At 39.1% G+C, this 20,885-nt stretch overlaps 2 protein-coding genes across 5 annotated transcripts in view; one reads left to right on the top strand and one right to left on the bottom strand.

Moving 5' to 3' along the window:
- gucy2cb (guanylate cyclase 2Cb) lies at positions 1-16,117 on the top strand. Its single transcript, XM_051417264.1, has 27 exons — positions 1-471; positions 1,431-1,543; positions 1,714-1,781; positions 1,912-2,127; positions 2,796-2,908; positions 4,081-4,183; positions 4,931-5,045; positions 5,356-5,497; positions 6,453-6,535; positions 6,621-6,729; positions 8,054-8,135; positions 8,728-8,830; positions 9,104-9,163; positions 9,251-9,322; positions 9,455-9,559; positions 9,717-9,803; positions 10,881-11,013; positions 11,101-11,238; positions 11,796-11,872; positions 11,954-12,045; positions 12,161-12,319; positions 12,554-12,746; positions 12,833-13,007; positions 13,185-13,283; positions 13,516-13,610; positions 13,766-13,842; positions 14,424-16,117. Exons 1-27 carry the CDS (start codon positions 279-281, stop codon positions 14,635-14,637), a joined length of 3,216 nt encoding a protein of 1,071 aa, XP_051273224.1. The 5' UTR covers positions 1-278; the 3' UTR covers positions 14,638-16,117.
- kctd17 (potassium channel tetramerization domain containing 17) overlaps positions 15,948-20,885 on the bottom strand; it is a 20,804-nt gene continuing 15,866 nt past the window's right edge. For all 4 annotated transcript variants that reach the window (XM_051417269.1, XM_051417268.1, XM_051417266.1 and 1 more), the window contains exon 7: positions 15,948-19,798. The gene's annotated coding sequence lies outside the window, so the exon portion shown is untranslated. The remainder of the gene's footprint in view (positions 19,799-20,885) is intronic.

Genomic DNA, 20,885 nt, shown 5'->3' on the forward strand with positions numbered 1-20,885 from the left:
ACTTAAGAGGAACAGAGGGAGTGTGAATCTGAGAAGCAGACAACTCAGAGGAGAAAACAGACAAGGACGGGTACTGGATATTGCTCCTGTGAAATGCTCTTTCAGTGAGGACGTGGTGGATCAGACAAACTTTCATTTCTGGAATTCACAAAACAAAATTTAAGAGGAAGTTTTTGGAGAGTTTGGTGACTATAGACAAAACACTGAAAGCCTTTATCAGATCCCGGGCTGCCTTTAAGAGCTCAAAAATATAAATACGAGGAACTTCAGAGCTGGAAATGGGAGCAGTGTGGTGGTGGCTGTGTTTTTGTGTCTTGGGGATTCTTGCTGTTCCATGTCAGGGCATCAGACCAGAAGAGATTACAATTGATGTGATCCTGCTCGACGACGAAGCGTCTCCCTGGAGTCTGAAGTTTGTGAAAGGAGAAATAGAGAAGGCCATGGAGACTGTTAACACCATCAATACTTCAGGTAGGCCTAATAGAATAAGAAATACAACCTAAAGACAACTGCGTGTGCACACAGAATAATTATTGACTCAAAATGATATTATTGCAGAACATATTAGGTGACTGCATTGTTTTATGATGCGCCCTGTAGTGCAATAAAATGATTGATATATCTGTGTATATAATGAATGTGTGTATATTGCTTGTTGCATTTGAACATAACACCAAACCCGACACCCCACCACCGCCACGGCGTTGTATCACAGTTTGAATTCCTTGCATTCCAGCTTCTCCACTGTTTTCACTGTCAACCTAATTACACTAAATAAGTTATAACATCATTTAGATTTCAGGGTGCAGGTGAAGCAATGACTGATAACAGATATCTGTGTGTGATAAATTATAGGAAATGGGCCATAGGGATCATCCATAATGCGTATTTAATGTTTTATACTAGCTTAGCTGGATCTTTAGTCTGCCAGACAATGATAACATTTTATTAAGTTTATTAAGACTCACATAGACATGGTTGGATTAACCTGCTAGGGGCCCCTGGGTAAAACATTGTTGTGGGCCCTTATTGTTTGTGATAATTTGATGAAACACAGATTCATTTAGCAACCCGTATCGATCCACATACCAAGTTAACCAAATGACTACAAACCCATTGAAAATGAAGCTTTTGTGGCCCCTGAACATCTGGGGTCGAGGGAGGCTTTCCTGCTTTGCCCCGTTGGCTTCCCCAGAGCCACTAACATTTGCCTACTCTTTGATAAAGTAGCATTGAGGGTTGGCTTAAAAAAAGTAAACCACCATCAAACTGTATACAGATTACTGCATTTATTACAGCCCCATGCCCACACATTGACACTCATTACAAAACAAAAATATCATAAATCATGTTTTTTTCTTTCTTTCTATCTTTCTTTCTTTCTTTCTTTCTTTCTTTCTTTCTTTCTTTCTTTCTTTCCACAATAAAAGTTGGGCCATTAAATTTCAAGCCTAACTTTGAAGGGTTCAACACAACCTTTTATCGAAACAGAGGCTGTCGGAGTAGCGTGTGTGAGGGAGTGGCCAAGCTTAAAATCCTGTTGGTAAGTAGCTACAGTTTTATATCCACTCATGATACACTTATCGACTTGCCTGCATGCTTTGTGTGTACCTTGAGGAAATATTGCCCCCTACTTGGCATCTAATTGCATCTTGTGGACACATACAGGTTCATTTGTGAATACACATGTACAAACAAGGCTTGCTCTTACAGGATTCACAGAAACTTGGATGTTCTGTGCTTGGACCCACTTGCACCTATGCTACTTTCCATATAGTTGAGTAAGTGCCAGTTTTTCCATGGTCACATATATATCCCAACAGGGTTTGACATGAATAAATGTTACAGTAACTTATTCCTAAACAAGCTTCCCAACATTTGGCGGTCTTTCTGTTTTTCTCTCACCATCAGTGCGGACCAAGGTCTGAAGCACAGTACACCCATCCTCTCAGCGGGAAGCTTTGGCCTCTCTTGCGACAACACACTCAACCTGCAGCGCCTCTTGCCACCGGCTCGCAAGATCTCTGACTTTTTCATCAGCTTCTGGGAAGTCAACAACAAGATCAAACCTCCGTGGAAGACGGCCTATATTTACAAGAAACAGGGCTACAATGAGGATTGCTTTTGGTGAGTCACCCAGGGGATGCTTTTTAAAGAGCAACCCACTTTTGTGAATTAATTATATGTACTCTGACTTTACTATACTGTCAATTGTTTATTGCAATGGCAGGTCTTTTTTTTTTTGCAGCTGTTGTACATTTTGCAGGGGAATGGCTTTAGACCCGTTTAGCTTATGCGTTTCATCAACAAGGAAGTGTTCTGATGTTGTAATTTTGCCTTTTCACTTCACGTCTACACCAGAAGAGGGGATATCTTGTGTTGTGTGGATTGACATCTGCTGCTTGTGATCATGTTGCACCTACATTTTAGCATTTTATCTGAATGTGAACAGCTTCAGGACATAAAATACAACGTGAAGGACTGACAGAGTTGGAAGAAAATGAGATTTCTTCCAAAAAGCAGTCTGACAAACATCAGTTCTCCTGCACAGTTGGTCATGTTAGTTTATAATCATCATGGTGACTAATCAGAATGTGTCAGTGTTTGTGATATCATAACAGTGAGAGAAATATATGGAACCAAGTTTTTGGTAACAGAAATACTTCTCTTCTGGGACCTTGCTGATGTCTAGACAGACTGGTATGGCTTGTGTAGAAGAACAAAACAGTGATATCACAGTCCGTCACATGGCTTAGTAAATCTTCTGTTTTTTATGTGGTGATTTTCTTTTGCAGGTATATAAATGCTCTGGATGCAGGCAGGTTTCCTCTATATGTTCAGAGCAAGGTGCTATGGAAATTAGACGAGCTGAAAAAGGTACTTACATCATCCAACAGGACAAGCAACCGTAAGTCTTTTTAAAAATACGTACAACACACATCTCCTTGACTGATTTAACTGTACAGCTATTGTCATAGATGGAAGTGCATGTAATTATTTTACATTCTGTTTTACAAAATGTTATGGAATAAACTCACACGTCTGCACTTTTAAGGTGAACATATACTGTACAAAATGGTTGCCATTGTATTAGGTGACAAATTAAAAGTAAGGTATGCAACACATACTGTTTCCCAAACAGCGGAGAAGGAGCATTCGTTTCAGGGAGTAGAAGACAAAAATGGTGGTTAATATTGCTGTGAAAAAACACACCTCACACAAAAAGAAATGTTGTGTTCAGTTTCTGCACAACATGAAAAATAACATATAACAGAACATTAACGTTTCTGGTCATGAATCTGGATATTTTAACACTCAGTTCACCACATGACATCAAATGGACATGACAGTGAAAGTATTACTTATACATGAATGTTTACTCTCATGGTTTCGGCTTGAGACACCTAGGTCTTGCCTCATGCTGCCCAAACAAATCTCATGCCAAATAAGGGGAGCCAGGCGCTCATTGAAGGATACATATTTAAAATTAACTTCCCACTGGATGTGCACAGATCTCAATCTCTTGATGAGATGAAAGGATAATCTACAGGTCACACTGTCTACAATTTCCTACTGAAAAAATAATAATATGAAAACTAAAATAATTGCATTCACCCCAATATTGCACTGGGGTGAGACAGAAATCTCAGAGAGGGATATCTCAGCCAGTTAGTGAAGGGCACTGCCTCGCCTGATGTAGAAAAAAGCTCCAGCTGCTTGACAAAAGTAAGTTTGACTTTCAGAGGTTGATAATGATAATTTCCCCACTTCAGACATTCAAAGTATGACCATAAACCATTGAAACTTATAACTTTACTCCAAACCACTCAACCTATTAACTTTGTCCAGAACTGTCCTTTCCAAAGTTACCAAATATATCATGTTGAACAGCTTTTGCTTTAATGTTGATGTAGCTATAAAAGAGGGCATTTGGGTTAGGTATTAACTTTGGTTTCAAGGTTGAAGCGGAAATTTAAATGAAAATCAGGGTCAAGAAGATTTGACTTCCTTCAAGGCTGCTATGCAAAAAATTGACACACTGCTGGTCTGTAGCATTACATACAGCTTCTGTGTTTGCAGTGTTCATCGTCTGTGGATCACCAATGGACATATTGGAGATGAAAAATGGCATCAAAGAGGCCGACAACAGTGATATTCTCTTCATCCTTATTGATCTTTTCAAGTCAGTGTTCTTTATTCATTTGATCTCTTTTCTATTCTCTCTACATCTCCTCTTTGGCATGTAGTATACAGCAGTGATTCCCAACCAGCGTTACTTACATCCTGGGGGGAACGTTAGTGGCCAGGTGATACATGAAAAGATTCTGGAGTAGTTAAAGTAATTTGATAAAACAGAATTTTTTATTTGATTAAATAAATGTATAAAAATATTGGGCATGAAAGTTGGGAAGCAAAGAGAAAAGTGAGCTTAAAGTTATGAATGGCTGCAATAGTTAGCTAAAAGTAATGGATACAGAGTTGAAAACACTTAAAGTAATGGCTGAATGGTTGAAATAATTAGCTAAAAGTAATTATTGGTTACTAGTTAGCAAAGTAATACATAGATAAAGCCCCTACAAGGAACTTTCCTTTTGTGTTGATTCTGGCAGCCCTCTCAGTGGCCTTGTTTAATAGGTATTAAGGGGGATCTGACCTTGTGGCAGACATTAAAAATAACTAACATGGAAATAGCCAATCTTCCTGCTGATGGTCTTAATAAGTTAAAAACTGTAGTAGGTTTAAATAATAGTATACATTCAAAGATTAATGATGTAAGTAATAAAGTCATCTACATCAAAGTAATGAAGAAATTATTGGCATAAAGTAATGGATACATGACTAAAACGTCCAGCTTCTGACACTCCAAGTGGTAGTAATACAAATATATACACATTCTCCATTTAATTGATTTCTTGCTTCATCTCCACAGCGATAGATACTACACCAACACATCGTCACTGCCATTCATGAAGAACGTGTTGGTGGCGACTATGCCCAACACCAGAAAATACACAATCAACACAGACCTTGAAAACAACAACACGGTGAGTCCACAGGATCTCCAGATTACTCAACTTCCTAGTTCCGTTTCCCATATTTTAAAGAAACTCTTTGACATATTCTCTTCAATGTTCTTTCTTGCCGAGGGTCACTCACTCATATCTCTGGTAATTAAACACACAGATAGTTTTGGTTTTATTTGATACAGTGGAGGTGAATTATTTTGGTGGTGCTCAGCACTGAAATAGTACATTTAAACAGAACCAAATTTTCTGAACAACCTGAGAAATGTGTTGACAGCTGTTACAGAAAGTAGTTCCAATCTTGAATTTGTTTATCTCTCTCTCTCTGCAGATGAATGATTACATGGCTGCGTACCACGATGCGGTACTGCTGGTAGGCAAAGTGATGAAGGACATTATTGCAAAAAATCAGTCGGAGATGCAGCAGATGGAGTACATCAGTGTGAATTACTTCAGAAACATCTCCTTTGATGGTAAGGAAGGAGATAGAGAAGGAGATAATGTAGGAAAGAAGAGAGGAAATGAAAGTAAAATGAATCTTAACTTTTAATGCACTTAAAGGTCCAGTGTGTAACATTTAGGAGGATATTTTGGCAGAAATGCAATATCTAATAAGTATCTAAATAAGTTTTCATCAGTGAGGATGAAAACTTAGGAATGAACTGAGGAATCGTTGTGTTTTTGTTACCTTAGAATAAGCCATTTATATCATCATAGCACCATGTTGAACCATCATGTTTTTACAGTAGCCCAGAATGGACACACCAACCACTGCCTGTAGATAGGGCCGGCCACTTTTTTTGCACCCACCGTTGTTTCTCCTTTGTGCTTGGAAGAGGAGGGTGAAGGAGAGTTGTAATCTGCAGTTATACTGCTGGATGCCACTAAATGCTACACACTGGACCTTTAACTTTCGTACTAGCAGTCGGTGTGGGTGTTTGTATCTTTTTTTATGGTTAATAAATCATTTTAGTTCAAAACTTAGATAACAGAAAAAAGAAATCCAAGATAAAAAACAAGGAAAGAGATGAATAAAGAACAAAGTGATAACTCAAAAAGCACAGAAGCAATCATCAAAAATGTCATGTTTTCCTATACTTTGATTTGACCTAAAAAGCAGATGACATTCCCATCAGCTACAGCTGTACGCACAACCTCTGTGGCCCTGTAAGTGGCCCTTAGAGCTGACATAGGTCACTGTTGTGTGTGAAGCCAAACAGACTGAAGCTGTCAGCTGCTATCAACTGATTTGTGTTTTTCACTGACAAGATTAAGCGATGAGGTTTTATTGCCTGCAGGGTGCAGCTGCAAGTAGCCTGTGCGTAATTGGGTGTGAGTGTGTGATTGAGAAACACGCTTATAGAGAAGTTCCTTTGCTTCTGTTGAAGTGTTTGTGTGTGTGTAGACTTTTTCTATGATTCTTCTCAGGAATTGCTGGAACCTACAAGTTGGACAAGCATGGAGACAGAGACGTGAATCTCACAATCATTTACACCACTACTGACAACCAGGTACTTTGTTTCAAATATTTATGTTTTCTTAGCAATATAAAGATCTTTAAATATACTAACAATTTTTTCCCCTTGTGATCCTCAGTACCGAACTTTGTTCACATTCGACACCGAGTACAACAACACCAACTTGATTGAGACGAACCCGTCCTTCATCTGGGGAAAAAGACTTCCTAATTTCAGACCAGACAGTGGTACAGCTAACACACACACACACACACACACACACACTCACACACACACACACACACACACACACACACACACACACACACACACACAGCCACAACCAGTCTGATAGTGTCAGCTGGCCGTCACAACCTATAATCATTAACTTCCTACGCACATTGACACATTGTTCACACAGACACATATAACATCTGTCAGGTGACAGTGTGAAGTGACGACTGGCTGTCAGTGAGATTGACTATTAGTCTGCAGTACAATGATCTGAGCTCCAGATGTGTCATAAAGACGGACCGTTCTTATTTTTATTCAAAGTTTTACCGTCTTACAGTTGAAGTGGGAAATGTCACAGTTTGGAGTGGTGTCTCTGATTCATGATACTGTTAAAGAGATTTTTTACCCGTTCACTTCAAATAGAAACTAAAACCAGATTAAAACTGACAGCATTTACCTTCAGTTTAGTTTTTTTTCAAACAAATCCATCTGGATTTATGTTATGTATTGTTTCATAGGACGTTTGCCTCTGATTCTTAAAAGAAGCAAAACATTCAGTGGGTTGAAACTTGGTTGCATTTTGTAAAGTTCAAATCAGCCTAGAAACACGTTCACAAAAAGCACTGGTTCAACCCATCTTTGACCCTTTATACCATGTCATGAATCAATGGTAGCCGGTTTAAGATTTCAAAACTCAGTCATGTTTACATCCAGTGTTTTTCACCGAAACCCACTGTGTATATCAAATGTGTTGAATGCAGACTTACTCTTAAAACATTTGCTTGCTTGTAGCAGGTTAGTGGCCACATTGCTACACTTTTTTGTTTGTTACTGCCACCAACTTTTGACCAGTGTAAAGAATGAAACTGGTGTCAGGAATTTGTTTCTTGCAGGATGCAAACAAAATGGGGGACCACTGTTAAAACATTGCTCCATAGCGCTACTGGTGGTCGCAAATTCCATCAGGTTGTCACTGTTTACACTGTGGTCAACCAGTGACTGAATGACAAACCCAATAACAGACCCAGCAGATCTAGGAGCCTACGAACGCAACCTTCTCTTCCATGAGTCCAATTTGCAACTTTACAGTGTGGTGTAGAAACTTGAAGCCTCTAGTGCACGTATATTGAGAATGGACTTCTGGCATTTTTAATGAGGTGGAAGGAGTAGATGTCTTTTTATGGATTTGAATGTGTAAATTATGACAATTACTATACTTTTCGGAAACAAATTAGACCCACATTACTGTTCCAAGAAGACTATTTATACATATGGCTTAATACAGTCTGGAGGGGATCTTTGAATTATAACTGTGTTTGTTTTCGCTCACACCATCAGGCCCTGCAGCTCATGACATCCTTGTCATCGTGTTGGCTGTTACAGTGGTCGTGGTGGCCACCATTGCCTTCATTTTCTACAGGTGAGTGACTGACCAACTTTAATGCATAAAACATCTTATCAAGTACATCACCGCACACTGGTAGAGTGAGCTGAACGCCTATGAAAGCACACCTGCTGTATTTTCTAAATGTATCGGAACTGTAGTTGTTGAAAAGTCCAGGTTCACTCTGACCACAGTTTCCATGGCAGATCACAGTTAAAGGTTTTCATTATGCTCAAGATAAATGAGGAAAGCAAACAATAGCTCAGAACGATATATACACATGTAAAATCAACACATTTTTTTTAAACCACATTTGTACCACTAAACAAGTGAGGACTGCAGAAATGTATCTTCTACAGACAGATGTAAATAAAATGTCCTTATGAAACATGGGTATTGGAGTCTTTTGAAATAACAGAAACAGAAATTAGAACTGTAGATTGTTCTGGCCACCATGAATCATTTATTTTTATTTTTGTGTAGATTTTACACAAGAAGAAATTAAATGAGGTTGAGCAGGTAGTGAAAGTGCGTTTATTGTGTGCCAATGGATGCAGATCTCTATACTACCTTGCACATCTTTGTGGGTTCATTTTATACTTCCTGATGTTATTTCTCTCCCGTGTAGACAGAACAGGAGAGACCGCCTGTTCAGGAAGCGCTGGTCCCACATCGCCTCTGATCTCATCACACTGCTGGAGAACAATGAACTCAATGTCATCTCCCTTAAGGTAAATAAGGTGTAGGCTTTGTCAAAACTCTCTCACTGACTGACCTATATGAGACACTGAAGCTCATCCTGCTGTCAGAAATCTGTGATCAAGTGAAAACTCCAGCTCGAGCTAATTTTCTACAGAACTCACCCCTTTTCTAACAATTTGTTCTCTATAAAGTGCTTGAGCTGACCTTATTCTTGAACATGAATGCACTAGGACACACATTGAAAGAAGAAGAAAAACTGCCATGTTTGCTCTGTTAAAATATCCTTCATCTTCCCCTCTCAGATTGAAGACGAGAGGAAAAACATGGATTTCAAGATCCGCCGTGCATTGTATGATAAGAAGGTAGCTGGACACAACATCCTGCAGTGGTTTTCAAATCAATCAGTCCTACTGAACATGTAGGTATGAACACTGCTGTTGTATTGTCAGGTTGTGATTCTGAAGGAGCTGAAGCACTCAGATGGGAACTTCGATGAGACCCAGAGGATAGAACTTAATGCAGTAAGATACACAAACACACACACACACACACACACACACACACACACACACCAACACATCAGGTGGTTTCTGTGATGTCGTGGTTTTACTCATTTGATGTCTTGATGCCCCCTCCTACTCTCTTCTCTGCAGCTCCAGCAAATCGACTATTACAACCTCACTAAGTTTTATGGCACAGTGAAGTTTGATGCGGGTGTGTTCGGAGTGTTTGAGTATGGAGAGAGGGGGTCGCTCAGGGTACGTATGCACACGTTCAGTTCAAGTTCAGTTTGCATATATCAAATGACTATTCTGAATAACAGTAGCTTACAGAACAAGAAATAAAAGAGGAAATAAGGGTTCAGATTACCATCATTTTACCACAATCATACCCTCTGTCCATTTCTTCTTCCAGTATGTGCTGAATGACAAGATTTCATACCCAGAGGAGACCTTCATGGACTGGGAGTTCAAGATCTCCGTCATGTACGACATCGCCAAGGTGAGACAGAAACTCCGGGCTCCGCTGATGAACGTCACAGTACGTCACACTGAAGTGATATACTGCCGGCACGTGATATCGGAGAGGGCTTTATGATTGACTAAAGGGTAGGCGCCATATGTTCTAGCATGTTATCACAGTTTAACAACATGGATGACACATTCAATTATAGTAGAGGTGTCAGGGATTTTTCAGTACTCAGATACATTTTTAGTATTAAAAACAGAACTAATCACATCGTATAAATTAATGTAATCAGTCATTTCCGGTTGTCGCTTCCTAAACTGGAATTTTGTTACTTTTGTATTATGACATAAACGTGAATGTATTTAAGAAATTTTGACCTAAACTTGAACTTTTCAGTATAAACGTATGCGTACAATAGAAGTTTCGCTTAAATTACACAGCTTTAGAATATTTCTCATAAAAGAAAGTACATATGCATCTACCTTTATAATTAGTCCACAAAAAAAAAAATATGTTACTTAATATTACTCTTTCTACCTGCATGCTGGGTAACTTTAACATTCTGTAGGTCATTTCTGATAACTTTTAACTTCTTAAAGTACATGTTCAGCACGTCACTGTAATAAGAAACCTTCCCTAACACTAGTATGTCTAAATTGTTATGAATATGTCACTCATTCCTCTTTGATTATTATTATTATAATTTATTACACTACTAATTTCTATCAAAAAGGAAAATAACCTAGATTTCCATACAACTTGAAGGAGCATCATGCAGTAGTACTCCTAAAACTCCTGTGTCTACAGCCACATTGTCTGTGATAAAAAAAAATCATGCTTCACACTACATAGTTATGAGAAAGGTGATTGATAATGTGTTACTGATGCCTTAGCCCCAACAATTGCCATAGCACGAATTGAGTACAATAGCATTAACTGTATAATTGAGGTTTACAAGGTTCATATCAAGCAGAATGTTTGATATAGGTTACACCCATCCATCAACAGGAACTGTTGCTGCAGTCTCCCTGGCTGCCAGCAGAGGTCATTAAAGGTCACTTACTGTGCCTTTAATCTAAACCTTCTCATCTCCTCCTCCTCTCTGTGCAGGGCATGTCCTACCTCCATGCCAGTGAAATCCAGGTGCATGGACGCCTCAAGTCCACCAACTGTGTGGTGGACAACCGCATGGTGGTGAAGATCACAGACTTTGGCTGCAACACCTTTCTTAGCCCCGGCAGAGGTACAACTTCAGTCCTCATCCTTCACTAAGTGTTTGTTCATTACTTCACTTTCATAACTTTCTTCTCCTTTCTCCTCCTCCTATCAGACTTGTGGACTGCTCCAGAGCACCTGAGGAAACAGGGCACCTCTCAGAAAGGAGATGTCTACAGCTTTGCCATCATTGCTCAGGAGATTGTTCTCAGAAAGAACACCTTCTACACCAAGTGCTGCTCCAACCGAGCAGGTGTAACACACTTACATAACCACCCCCACATTCACACACTAAGCCTTTGAAAATAAAAATAATTAAACTTTTCTTCTTCTTAAGGGACTGTATGAATATTATTAGAAAAGGAGTGAGAAAGGGGGGAGGATATTTTCTTCTTTTTGCTGGGTTCAGGGGAGGTTCTTTCAGTTGTTTTCTCATCCTGCATTTATATTTTATTTCAGCTCTCCCTTAAAATCAACACATTTATCCTCTGTTGTTCTCTGCGCGGAAAGCCTCATATATGTTTTTAAAGAATAATAAACATAAATGAGTCCATATTCCAAATAACTGTCCTTATTTATCCAACAGAAACATATCAAACTGTCCTTAAACAGTCCTTATCTTTAAACGAACAGATGCAAAATGAGATGTTGAGAGACACACAAGGTGAATTCACATCAAATATATTAATTCAAGAGGGAGCAATTTAATAGCTTGATTTTCCAAAGCTGGTGTTTTGCTTTGATACTCACACTCAGAGATCTAGTAAGTGACTTTTTGGCTGAAATTAATGTCTGTGTGTATCCCAACAGAAAAACTGTCAAAGGTCATCATGTCCTACTTCAGACCTGATCTTAACTTTGAGACAGCTTCAGAGAAAGAATTAGAGGTGAGTTAATGCCAGTTTTATCGGTGATTGTGTGTGTATTGTCTGATAAGTCTTTGAAGCTTTGCGTCCTCCATCTCCTAGGTGTACATGTTGATAAAAAGCTGTTGGGATGAGGATCCAGAAAAAAGACCCGATTTTAGGAAGGTAGAAAACTGTCTGGGGAAAATCATCAGGTAATCACTGTCTTTATGGGATTGGTGTACGTAGCCAAATTGAACCTATAGAAGCTCTAATAAATGTGTTGCGGTTGGCTTTAATGAAAGTTTTTTTCCTTCCCTTGTGCATCAGTAAAATTCATAACCAGGACAATGAGAGCTACATGGATAACATGATCAGACGGCTGCAGATGTATTCCAGGAACCTGGAGTACCTGGTGGAGGAGAGAACGGTCCTCTACAAAGCTGAGAGGGACAGGGCTGACTGCCTCAACTTCATGCTGCTTCCTGGGTCTGTTAACACTTGAAGGAGCACACCACATCTTTTAGACACTGGCCCGAGAGCACAGACACCAAAACCAAACATGTACTCCAGTAGAGAATTGGTTTTGGTGTTGAATGCAAAAACTTGATCATACAGTAGAATTATAGGACTTTTGGGAACTGGTGGTTTAGCTCGAACTGGAATGAAGGCACATGTGGATCATCCTGTTCCGTCTGTCTCTGTACGTTTCTCTCTGTGCAGCCCGGTGGTGAAGAGCCTGAAGGAGACCGGCGTAGTGGAACCAGAACTGTACGATGAAGTGACAATATATTTCAGTGACATAGTCGGTTTCACCACTCTGTGCCAGTACAGCACACCGATGGAAGTCGTAGACATGCTCAACGACATCTACAAGGGATTTGACAGTATCGTTGACCACCACGATGTATACAAGGTATTGACACGGGTGGAATAGAAGGATAGACTGAAAGACAGCCAGCACAGAACGCAGACATCATCATTTCATCTATCTACCCTCAGGTGGAGACGATTGGTGATGCCTACATGGTGGCCTCCGGGCTTCCGAAGCGAAATGGGAACAGGCACGCGGTGGATATCTGTCGCATGGCGCTTGACATCTTGGCCTTCATGGGTACCTTCCAGCTCCGACACCTGCCTGGTATCCCTGTGTGGATACGCATTGGCGTGCACTCAGGTAGACAGCACAAAATCTTTGGCTGTACTCAACATCTGAAACGACTTGATGTGCTTTCATTTGATTTGAAGGTCCTGCATAGATAAGAGCATTCATTTTCAGAATCCTTGCACAACATCTGATCTTCTGTCTGTCTAAATTGACTGAATATTTGTGTGTTAATGTATGGGTGTCCAGGTTCCTGTGCAGCAGGTGTTGTGGGGATAAAGATGCCCAGATATTGTTTATTTGGAGACACAGTCAACACGGCATCTCGCATGGAGTCTACAGGACACCGTGAGTACACAAATAAATACATGCATACAAGGAGACATTTAATGAGCAAAGTGATTTACACTGACGTTCATGCTGCCAACTAGTATGGTCGAGTTGCAAAGAGCGATGTGCTGCTCATTACTCATGTGCAATTACAGACCTTACCAATCAACCTAATTAAATTAATTCCAACAGCCAAGCTTGGGTAAAAAACAAATGATGCCTGTTGTTTTTATCTTATAACATCCTCCAGCCCTGCGGATCCACGTCAGTCAGCCCACTATATATATCCTTCAGAGGACAGACTGCAAGTTTGAGTATGAGATGAGAGGAGAAACGTATCTGAAGGTAATAAGATTTATTAAATTTACTCAACATACGAGACAAATGAACCATTTTGAAATGAATCCAGAAGCACAGATTGTGGTGTGAATGGCTGCAGACTTGCACCGCTGAACATGGATGTAAAATGTTTTAATGTTTTAATGTGGGTTTTTTCCAAGGGTAAAGGCACAGAGACAACCTACTGGTTGACAGGTGAGACGGGCAAAGACTACGACCTCCCAACTCCTCCCACAACGTAAGCAAACCCTCCACCTGCTGAAATTTGTGGGATGTGTTTGAGGGTCAGTGTAAATGTCGCATTAGGATCATTGTGAGCAGGTTACACGAGGCTTTCTCTTTTCCGGGAATATATATAGATTTATATTCCCACTCTCCACAACATCAGATTTTTCTTTAAAGCTGAATGATTTGAAAAAAATACCGTCAGTAAAATACGGGAAATGTGCTTATTTTAATTTCTTGCCAATAGTTAGATAACAAGATTGACAGCACTCTCATGTTTGTACAATAAATATAAAGTTGCATCCAGCAGCCAGTTAGCTTAGCTTAGCATAAAGACTGGAAGCAAAATCTCTCTCTGTTCTACTAATTAAGATGTTGTCTCATTTGTTTTTATACTTATTTGTCCTGTTAAAGTAATATTTCTATATTATAGATAATAATCCTAGGTTAGTGTCTTATTTGTTTTATCAGCTTTGTACATTTCAACTTCAAATTTGACCCTAGGACATGTGTTTGGTATTCTACTGCACATTTACTGTGGCTTGACAGGATAATTGAGCCTGACTGGTTTAAACCTGCTTCCTGCTTTTCCAGGGAGAACTTCCAGCGGCTGCAGCAGGACCTCGCCCACATGATCCTTGCCTGCCTGGAGCGCCGCTCTCGCCGCTCGGTCCGGAGGAAGAGGCCGCTCTCGAGTCAGAGCAAGGAGGACCACAACGACCAAGAATCAGAGGTGGAGTCTGAGAGCGGCCATCCTGAGTACCTGCATCTCGCCACAGTGGATAACACCCTCAGTACCTTCCTGTAGTACAGACCTACTGTTGAGTACATCCCCGTCACAAATTGACTGATTACATTGTTCTGTAAGAGAAAGCAGGTAGATGCAGTTGAATACTACAAATTACGAAACACTTAATACAAAATAAGAGCCTTCTTTAAGAGCTCAAAGTCTCAGTTAGGAATGAATAAGATGGTCAAGGATGGGGAAGGTGATTGTCCAATCTTTTTCATTTCTGATATGCAGCTGACATCATTTTCTTCCTTGTTCTTTCTCTTTGTGCCCTATTGAATCCATTGAAGTGCAACAGCAAGAAACGATAAGAAGACAACAGGGCCACGACCTGTTTGTGTTAAATTGATCATTGATTGTTTAACTATGTACTTTATACACTGCTTGGTCTAAAACTGGGCCATCACCATGAGAGGCAAGATATTACCATTATTCCCAGTGGTTATATCTTTCACATTTGTGGAAGGAAATTGTGGGTACATCTGTTGATTCAGGAAGCAGGACAATGAAGGAATGAATTAGTAGCATAAAAATAGATCAAGCGAATTATTCCTACTTACATAAGAATAACTTTTAAGAGCACTTCTCTTATTACATGATTAATCACATCTTTGCTTTGGGCAGAAGCCAATCACACACACAAGGATTTAACCTTTATCTGCCATATTATTTAATCTTTAAAAACATGCTTTTTTTGTTCTGTGATGTTATTTAGCAAAAACATTTTTTATTTAAGTTTATTTTCTTTGTGTGAAATCCCCCAATATGTCCAGTGTTTTCCCAGCAATTCTCATGTGAAGTAAACAATCTAAAAAAGACATAATTTAGTACAATCACTCCAAAACAGATGTGAGCTAGTCTCTGTCACAGGATCTTAAACCACCTTAAGACACTTTGGGGGTCTGTTAAATTTCAGAGCATTTTTTTTTTTAGTAACTTGATAAATAGCAAAAAGCTTGTAAGTAGCAGTAAAGGTGAAGGATTTTTACTTCATCAATTTGATAAACGCAGGGCCTGTTTGTGTATATGTACTTTTATTCTTGTACTGGTTAGTTTATTTGCATTTATGTTGTTTTTACCCAAATGTCACATCTGGAGACAGCTGCATTTTACTCCAATTGCATCTCTAATGTAGCTCTGGCTGTACATTTCAACCACTGAGATTAAGATGAAATGGTTTAGGAGGTATCCACTGCACTGGCTGTGACTGTTGACTGTTTAACTGGCTTTGTTATTTCAGAGGTAACACCAGTGTAGATACGTGTGGACTCATGATATCATTGTTGTAACATACATCCGCCTCAAAAAAAACAAGACTGTCAAATCAGTATTTTAAACCAAAGGACAAAGATTTATTTTTGCTGAGAATGGTGACATTCATTTACATTAAATAAAAAAAAAAAAACACAATTCACCTTCTGTCACATTGTGGAAAATGTTGTATGTTGTTCAGGTCCTGATGAATACAGTTCAATAAAATCAAAACACAGAGCGTTTCTTGAAGCCTGTACAGGTTCATCTGAGGCGTTACAATGCATGTGTCACGTAGTTTAATGTATACAGACAGTGAGGCTGTACGGACAGCAGAAGAAAGAAACTCCAGCATCAGATAAAAACAGTTTTCTATCCACAGCTGCCTGGCAGATTTGTTTTTTGCACAGAATAATGAAAGAGGACTGCTATGTAGACTTTTACACGTCAAATACTATGGAAAAACACACTACTGTACAGCAGAAACAATTCAAAAAATAGTATACAAATAAAAAGAAAATCAAGTGTGGATCCAGCAAACCCAACAAGGTAACTGGACATGCAAGTGGAGCTTTATAAAACTGACCTAATATTAACACATTTTCATTGAAGAGGAAAACTAAAGTCTATTTGTGGGGAAATGTCTGTTCAACAGCATTTATGTGAACTAAGAATAAGAACTAGCATATTTAGTAAACCTGATGGATATATTTCTTTATACTGCTGAAGATAATCAGGTTAGTCAAAAATAAAAGCTAGTCGTCAAGTAGAAAATAAAAAGCAAAAATCCCCCCCCAAAAGAAATCGAAGCCCAATTCTTTTTACTGTGTAACATTCAAAAAGAAACCTTGAGAATAAATTACAACTTACAAAAAAATAAAATAAAAAAGGCATGACTTTTTACAAAGCCTTCAACAAGAGCTGCATGGAACAGCCTCAGCTCACACGTGCAGCTTTGTACTTTCTTTGTCTCGACTTAAACATCTTAAGAAAAATAAAATTCTGGAATATTACACAGATACTAAACCTGGACTCTCAGTGAGAATATAAACTACCCATTTATCGACTAACATATTCATACAGCTATTTTAAAAAATGCATGTTAATAACACCTATGACCATTTTGACGTGTCTGTCTTTCGACGCGTCGGTTTTGCTGCTTGAACTCAAGGCACCGAATGATCCAAGGTAAAAAGAGCCACGAGAAAAAGCTGAAGTGACAAAACAATAAACATAACTGTGTCTCTTTCAGTCTTCTCCCTCCTGCTAACATCACTGTTATGATTATCAGAAGCACGATGAGTAACTGTTTCATTACTAATCTAACATTTATTGTGTTCAGCTAATCCAGCTAATAAGATATTGCAATAAACCTTAAAAAGGTCCAGGATATCTGTTTCTGTTTCACACTTGAAATGGAAGAGACACATTTTATGCACGCACACACACACACACACACACACACACACACACACATTGTATCCACAGATTTTTTTCAGATTTAATTATCAAAGTTTTATCAAAAAAAGTCACCAACCATGATGTAATTCTCGATTGTCTCACGTTGTAACTCATCACTGCTTATTGCCTGTATAAAACAGCCCGAGTGTATTTGTGTGTTTCCCTATTGTATGTTGCTGTCAGTCAGGAGCCAAACAGCAGGGGAGGGGGGCAGACATAAGCTGCTGACAGCCGACGCTCAATATGGCTGCAGAAATCTTAGAAGCAGAAATAATCTCTCTGCTTGAGGTACCTCAGTGGGCAGGACCAAACAACTGCAGTTTTTAGGGTTAGTGCAGGATAGCTTTAATTACATACTTGAAAGGATAGGTCTAGTGATGTCTTATTTTTATTTTGTCAACAATTTGCATAAAAATAGCAAACACCAAATATGAATTTATCCTCACAATTGTGTTTTCATTTGTGGCTAAAACCCGAACATATTCCCAATTTACCTGTTTGAGTAATGTTAGCTATAAACTACAGTGCCCAGCTGTTTTAGGGAAATTGGCCTTTAAAAAAAAAATAAAAAAAATATGCTATATATATGGGTACTATAGCTATCTTAAATCCGGAACGTCAACAGGGATAACCAGCTGATCTGGATGACTGAGTGTGGTTACCCTTCCTTTTTTTCCCTTTTGTGTTGTATTGTTTTTTATTTTTGTTTGGCTCCTACCACTGCGGATGAACTCAATTATTTTTTGTTATTTATGCCTCCAAGAAATGCTTAACCTTAACCTTAAATCCTGCTCTGTTTCTATTCTATATCAATGTATTTTCGATGTTTTATGTGGTTAAGTGTTGTCTGATGAACTATGACATGACTTTGGACTATTATAGACTAAAAGTGTATGTACACATTTTATTACCTGCTGATAAAGAAAACACCCTGTTATTTTTAAGTTATGTATAACCCATTATTTTCCAGCAAGTACACCTCCAGAGTTTACCAGTAAATGCACTGCCAAAACCTTGGTGTGTTTGTGGAATGACACCTAAAAATTTCAATTCCTTTTTATTATACAAAGTAGTGTCAGGGTTTGTGCCACATACTTTCACAGGGGATACAAATTTGATCTGTGGTGCAGTTCCTACAAGTTGCCAACAGAGGTTGTTAAAAGTCATGTGTTCTTTAAAAAACTGCTTCTTCAAACCCTTTTCAATCATACACCTGCACTGCGGCAGATCTTACAGTATTAGTTTAGTGCTGTTCCTTATTTTCATAAACTAACGTGGTGACAGAGGACATTGTGTGACTACCACTATTACAAACAGAGACACACCTAGCTCTCCTGTCTCACCCTCTCCTCCTCATTTTGATCTCTCTCTTGCCCCCCCCTTCTCAGTGACTCTCTGTTAAAGCCTTTCCTAACTCACACCAACAGCACTCTGTCAGCTGGGGCCAAAGCTGGCTCTGGATCCCAGCCAGGGCGACAGACTGAGACGACGCTGCTGCTGAGGATGCACCGGCACGAGGTGGTGCAGGTGTGTATCAACACACAACAGGGTGTTGGTGCAGGGGGAAATGTAGAGCAGTGTGTGTGCGCTGGCTGCTCATGTTTTGAGCTCTGTTGGACAGTGACTGTTTCGGTCTGACAGTCTTGCTGTGGTCAGATGAAACCTCTGTAACATGACCAGTAAAAAATAGGATATCTATCCCACACCAAATGCCCTTGTCTGTCTGTTTCTATCTGTCAATTTAAAGCCAACCAACAAATACTATGAGATCAAACCAGCGATAACCCATTTGGTCCAATTATCTGAAATACACAGTTTTGGGAACAACTGCATCCATCATTGGGATTATAGTAAGTTTAGAATTATTTACGTTGTTTTTGACTAACTGATTAATGCCTCCATGCCATCTGTGTTAACATTAGGAAATGTAATAATCCACAACGTGGATGTAAACTGATCCTTGCACGCCATTCGCCATTTATCAGATCACTGTGACTCAGCAACAGCTCCTCACTGGCTAACAAAGACAATGTCTTTTCTGCATGCAGATTTTATATTCTCTGTCACGTTTTGGTTGAGCACCTTAGATCAGCAGGCTTTAATCTGGATCTTTGGTTATAATTTACTAAGCTCAACTACTTCCCTTGGCAATATAACGTTTGCACACACAAACATGATTATTTCTACAAATAAAATTAGTTTGACTGACAAATACTTTTGACGATATTGCTGCGACTGACTGAGATTTAGGCTTTTTTTTCTCTTTTTGGTCATTTGGTAATCTTTCTAACTGGCATTTCTGTCAATGAACGGATAGGAATGCTACAAATCTGTTTTGATGACGATCCATAGACGCAACACACACACATACACACATACCCCATGTACAGTGTGTTATAATAAGTCTAGAAAAAAATAACTTAAATTCTTGTGATTTCTACATCCGGGACCCATGGATCTGGAAAAGCTGTGAAATAAAAGAAACAGACATTAGGATTTTACAAAATCCATAGCAATCTAAATCTATACACATTTAATACAATCTAGGTTAAGATTTGGCTTTGATGTTGGTGATGATGATGAAAATGGTGACAGAATGAGAGCAAATGACTTTACTGACATGCATAATGGCTGGAAACATCAACAAAAACATGTCTTAAAAATGTGTGCCCTTGTAACATTTATGCCATTTTGTTTGTCTGAATGTCTTTATATGTGTCCATTATGTGTTGGGTGTAACTGTTTGTGACTCTACATTGAGATATACAATATGTACACAGACTGGGAAGGACATCTAACACTACTGCTGCACTGAAAGGTCAGAGATATTTCATGTCACAGCATTGGTAATGAGAGCCCATAGAGACACAGCGTTCGATCAATATCTGTAACGCCGTATCGGGTCACTGATAGACCAGACTGAGCATGTCCATGTTTACACACATATACAAGCTGGTGCAGGTCATTAAAACCCTTTCATCCAACGGTCAATTAGCAAAAGTCCTCAAGCATGCCAAGTGTTTTATCAAATGGGGTTTTAGATCACAACGTCTTTGATCAAAGGAGGACACGTGATACCTTAAATTATAACTAAAATCTCTTTTACAATGATGTCTAAAATAACACTTTAAATTATTTTAAAATACTTCAATGAGTATTGTAACATCCCAATATCAAGATAATTAATTTAAGTGCACCCACTTCAGCTCAGTCATCAGTTATGCCGCTAAGTGGGCCAACTTTGGGTGCAAAAAAGAAAAAGGCGATGCTACTCCCTTCCCTGTGTGTGGGCATCTCAATGTAAAAGCAGAGTACTGGATCTTATACAGAATTATTTTGCTGGCACAGAAAACATTTCTCGTAGCCACATGTTAAACACAAGCAATGTTAAAGCCTCATGTGAGCTGCAGAAAATGTCAGTGCTCACCACTGTTTGCATTTGTCTATTTGTCATATTTAGAACCTCACCAAGAATTTTTTTGTTGATTCTGGCGACCCCAGTGGACAAGAGTGGTAGTGTTTCTGCTGCATCGTTTGATTGATTTCAAGGGGAA

This window comes from Dicentrarchus labrax, unplaced genomic scaffold (assembly GCF_905237075.1).
Source record: "Dicentrarchus labrax unplaced genomic scaffold, dlabrax2021, whole genome shotgun sequence".
In the NCBI taxonomy this organism is placed as follows: domain Eukaryota; kingdom Metazoa; phylum Chordata; class Actinopteri; family Moronidae; genus Dicentrarchus; species Dicentrarchus labrax.

Bases quoted from the DNA above. Each gene is read 5' to 3' on its own strand.
- gucy2cb (XM_051417264.1), top strand. From the start codon at position 279: ATGGGAGCAGTGTGGTGGTGGCTGTGTTTTTGTGTCTTGGGGATTCTT. The intron at 11,014-11,100 runs GTACAACTTCAG...TCCTCCTATCAG, and splicing joins CTTTCTTAGCCCCGGCAGAG to ACTTGTGGACTGCTCCAGAG. The intron at 13,008-13,184 runs GTAGACAGCACA...ATGGGTGTCCAG, and splicing joins ACGCATTGGCGTGCACTCAG to GTTCCTGTGCAGCAGGTGTT.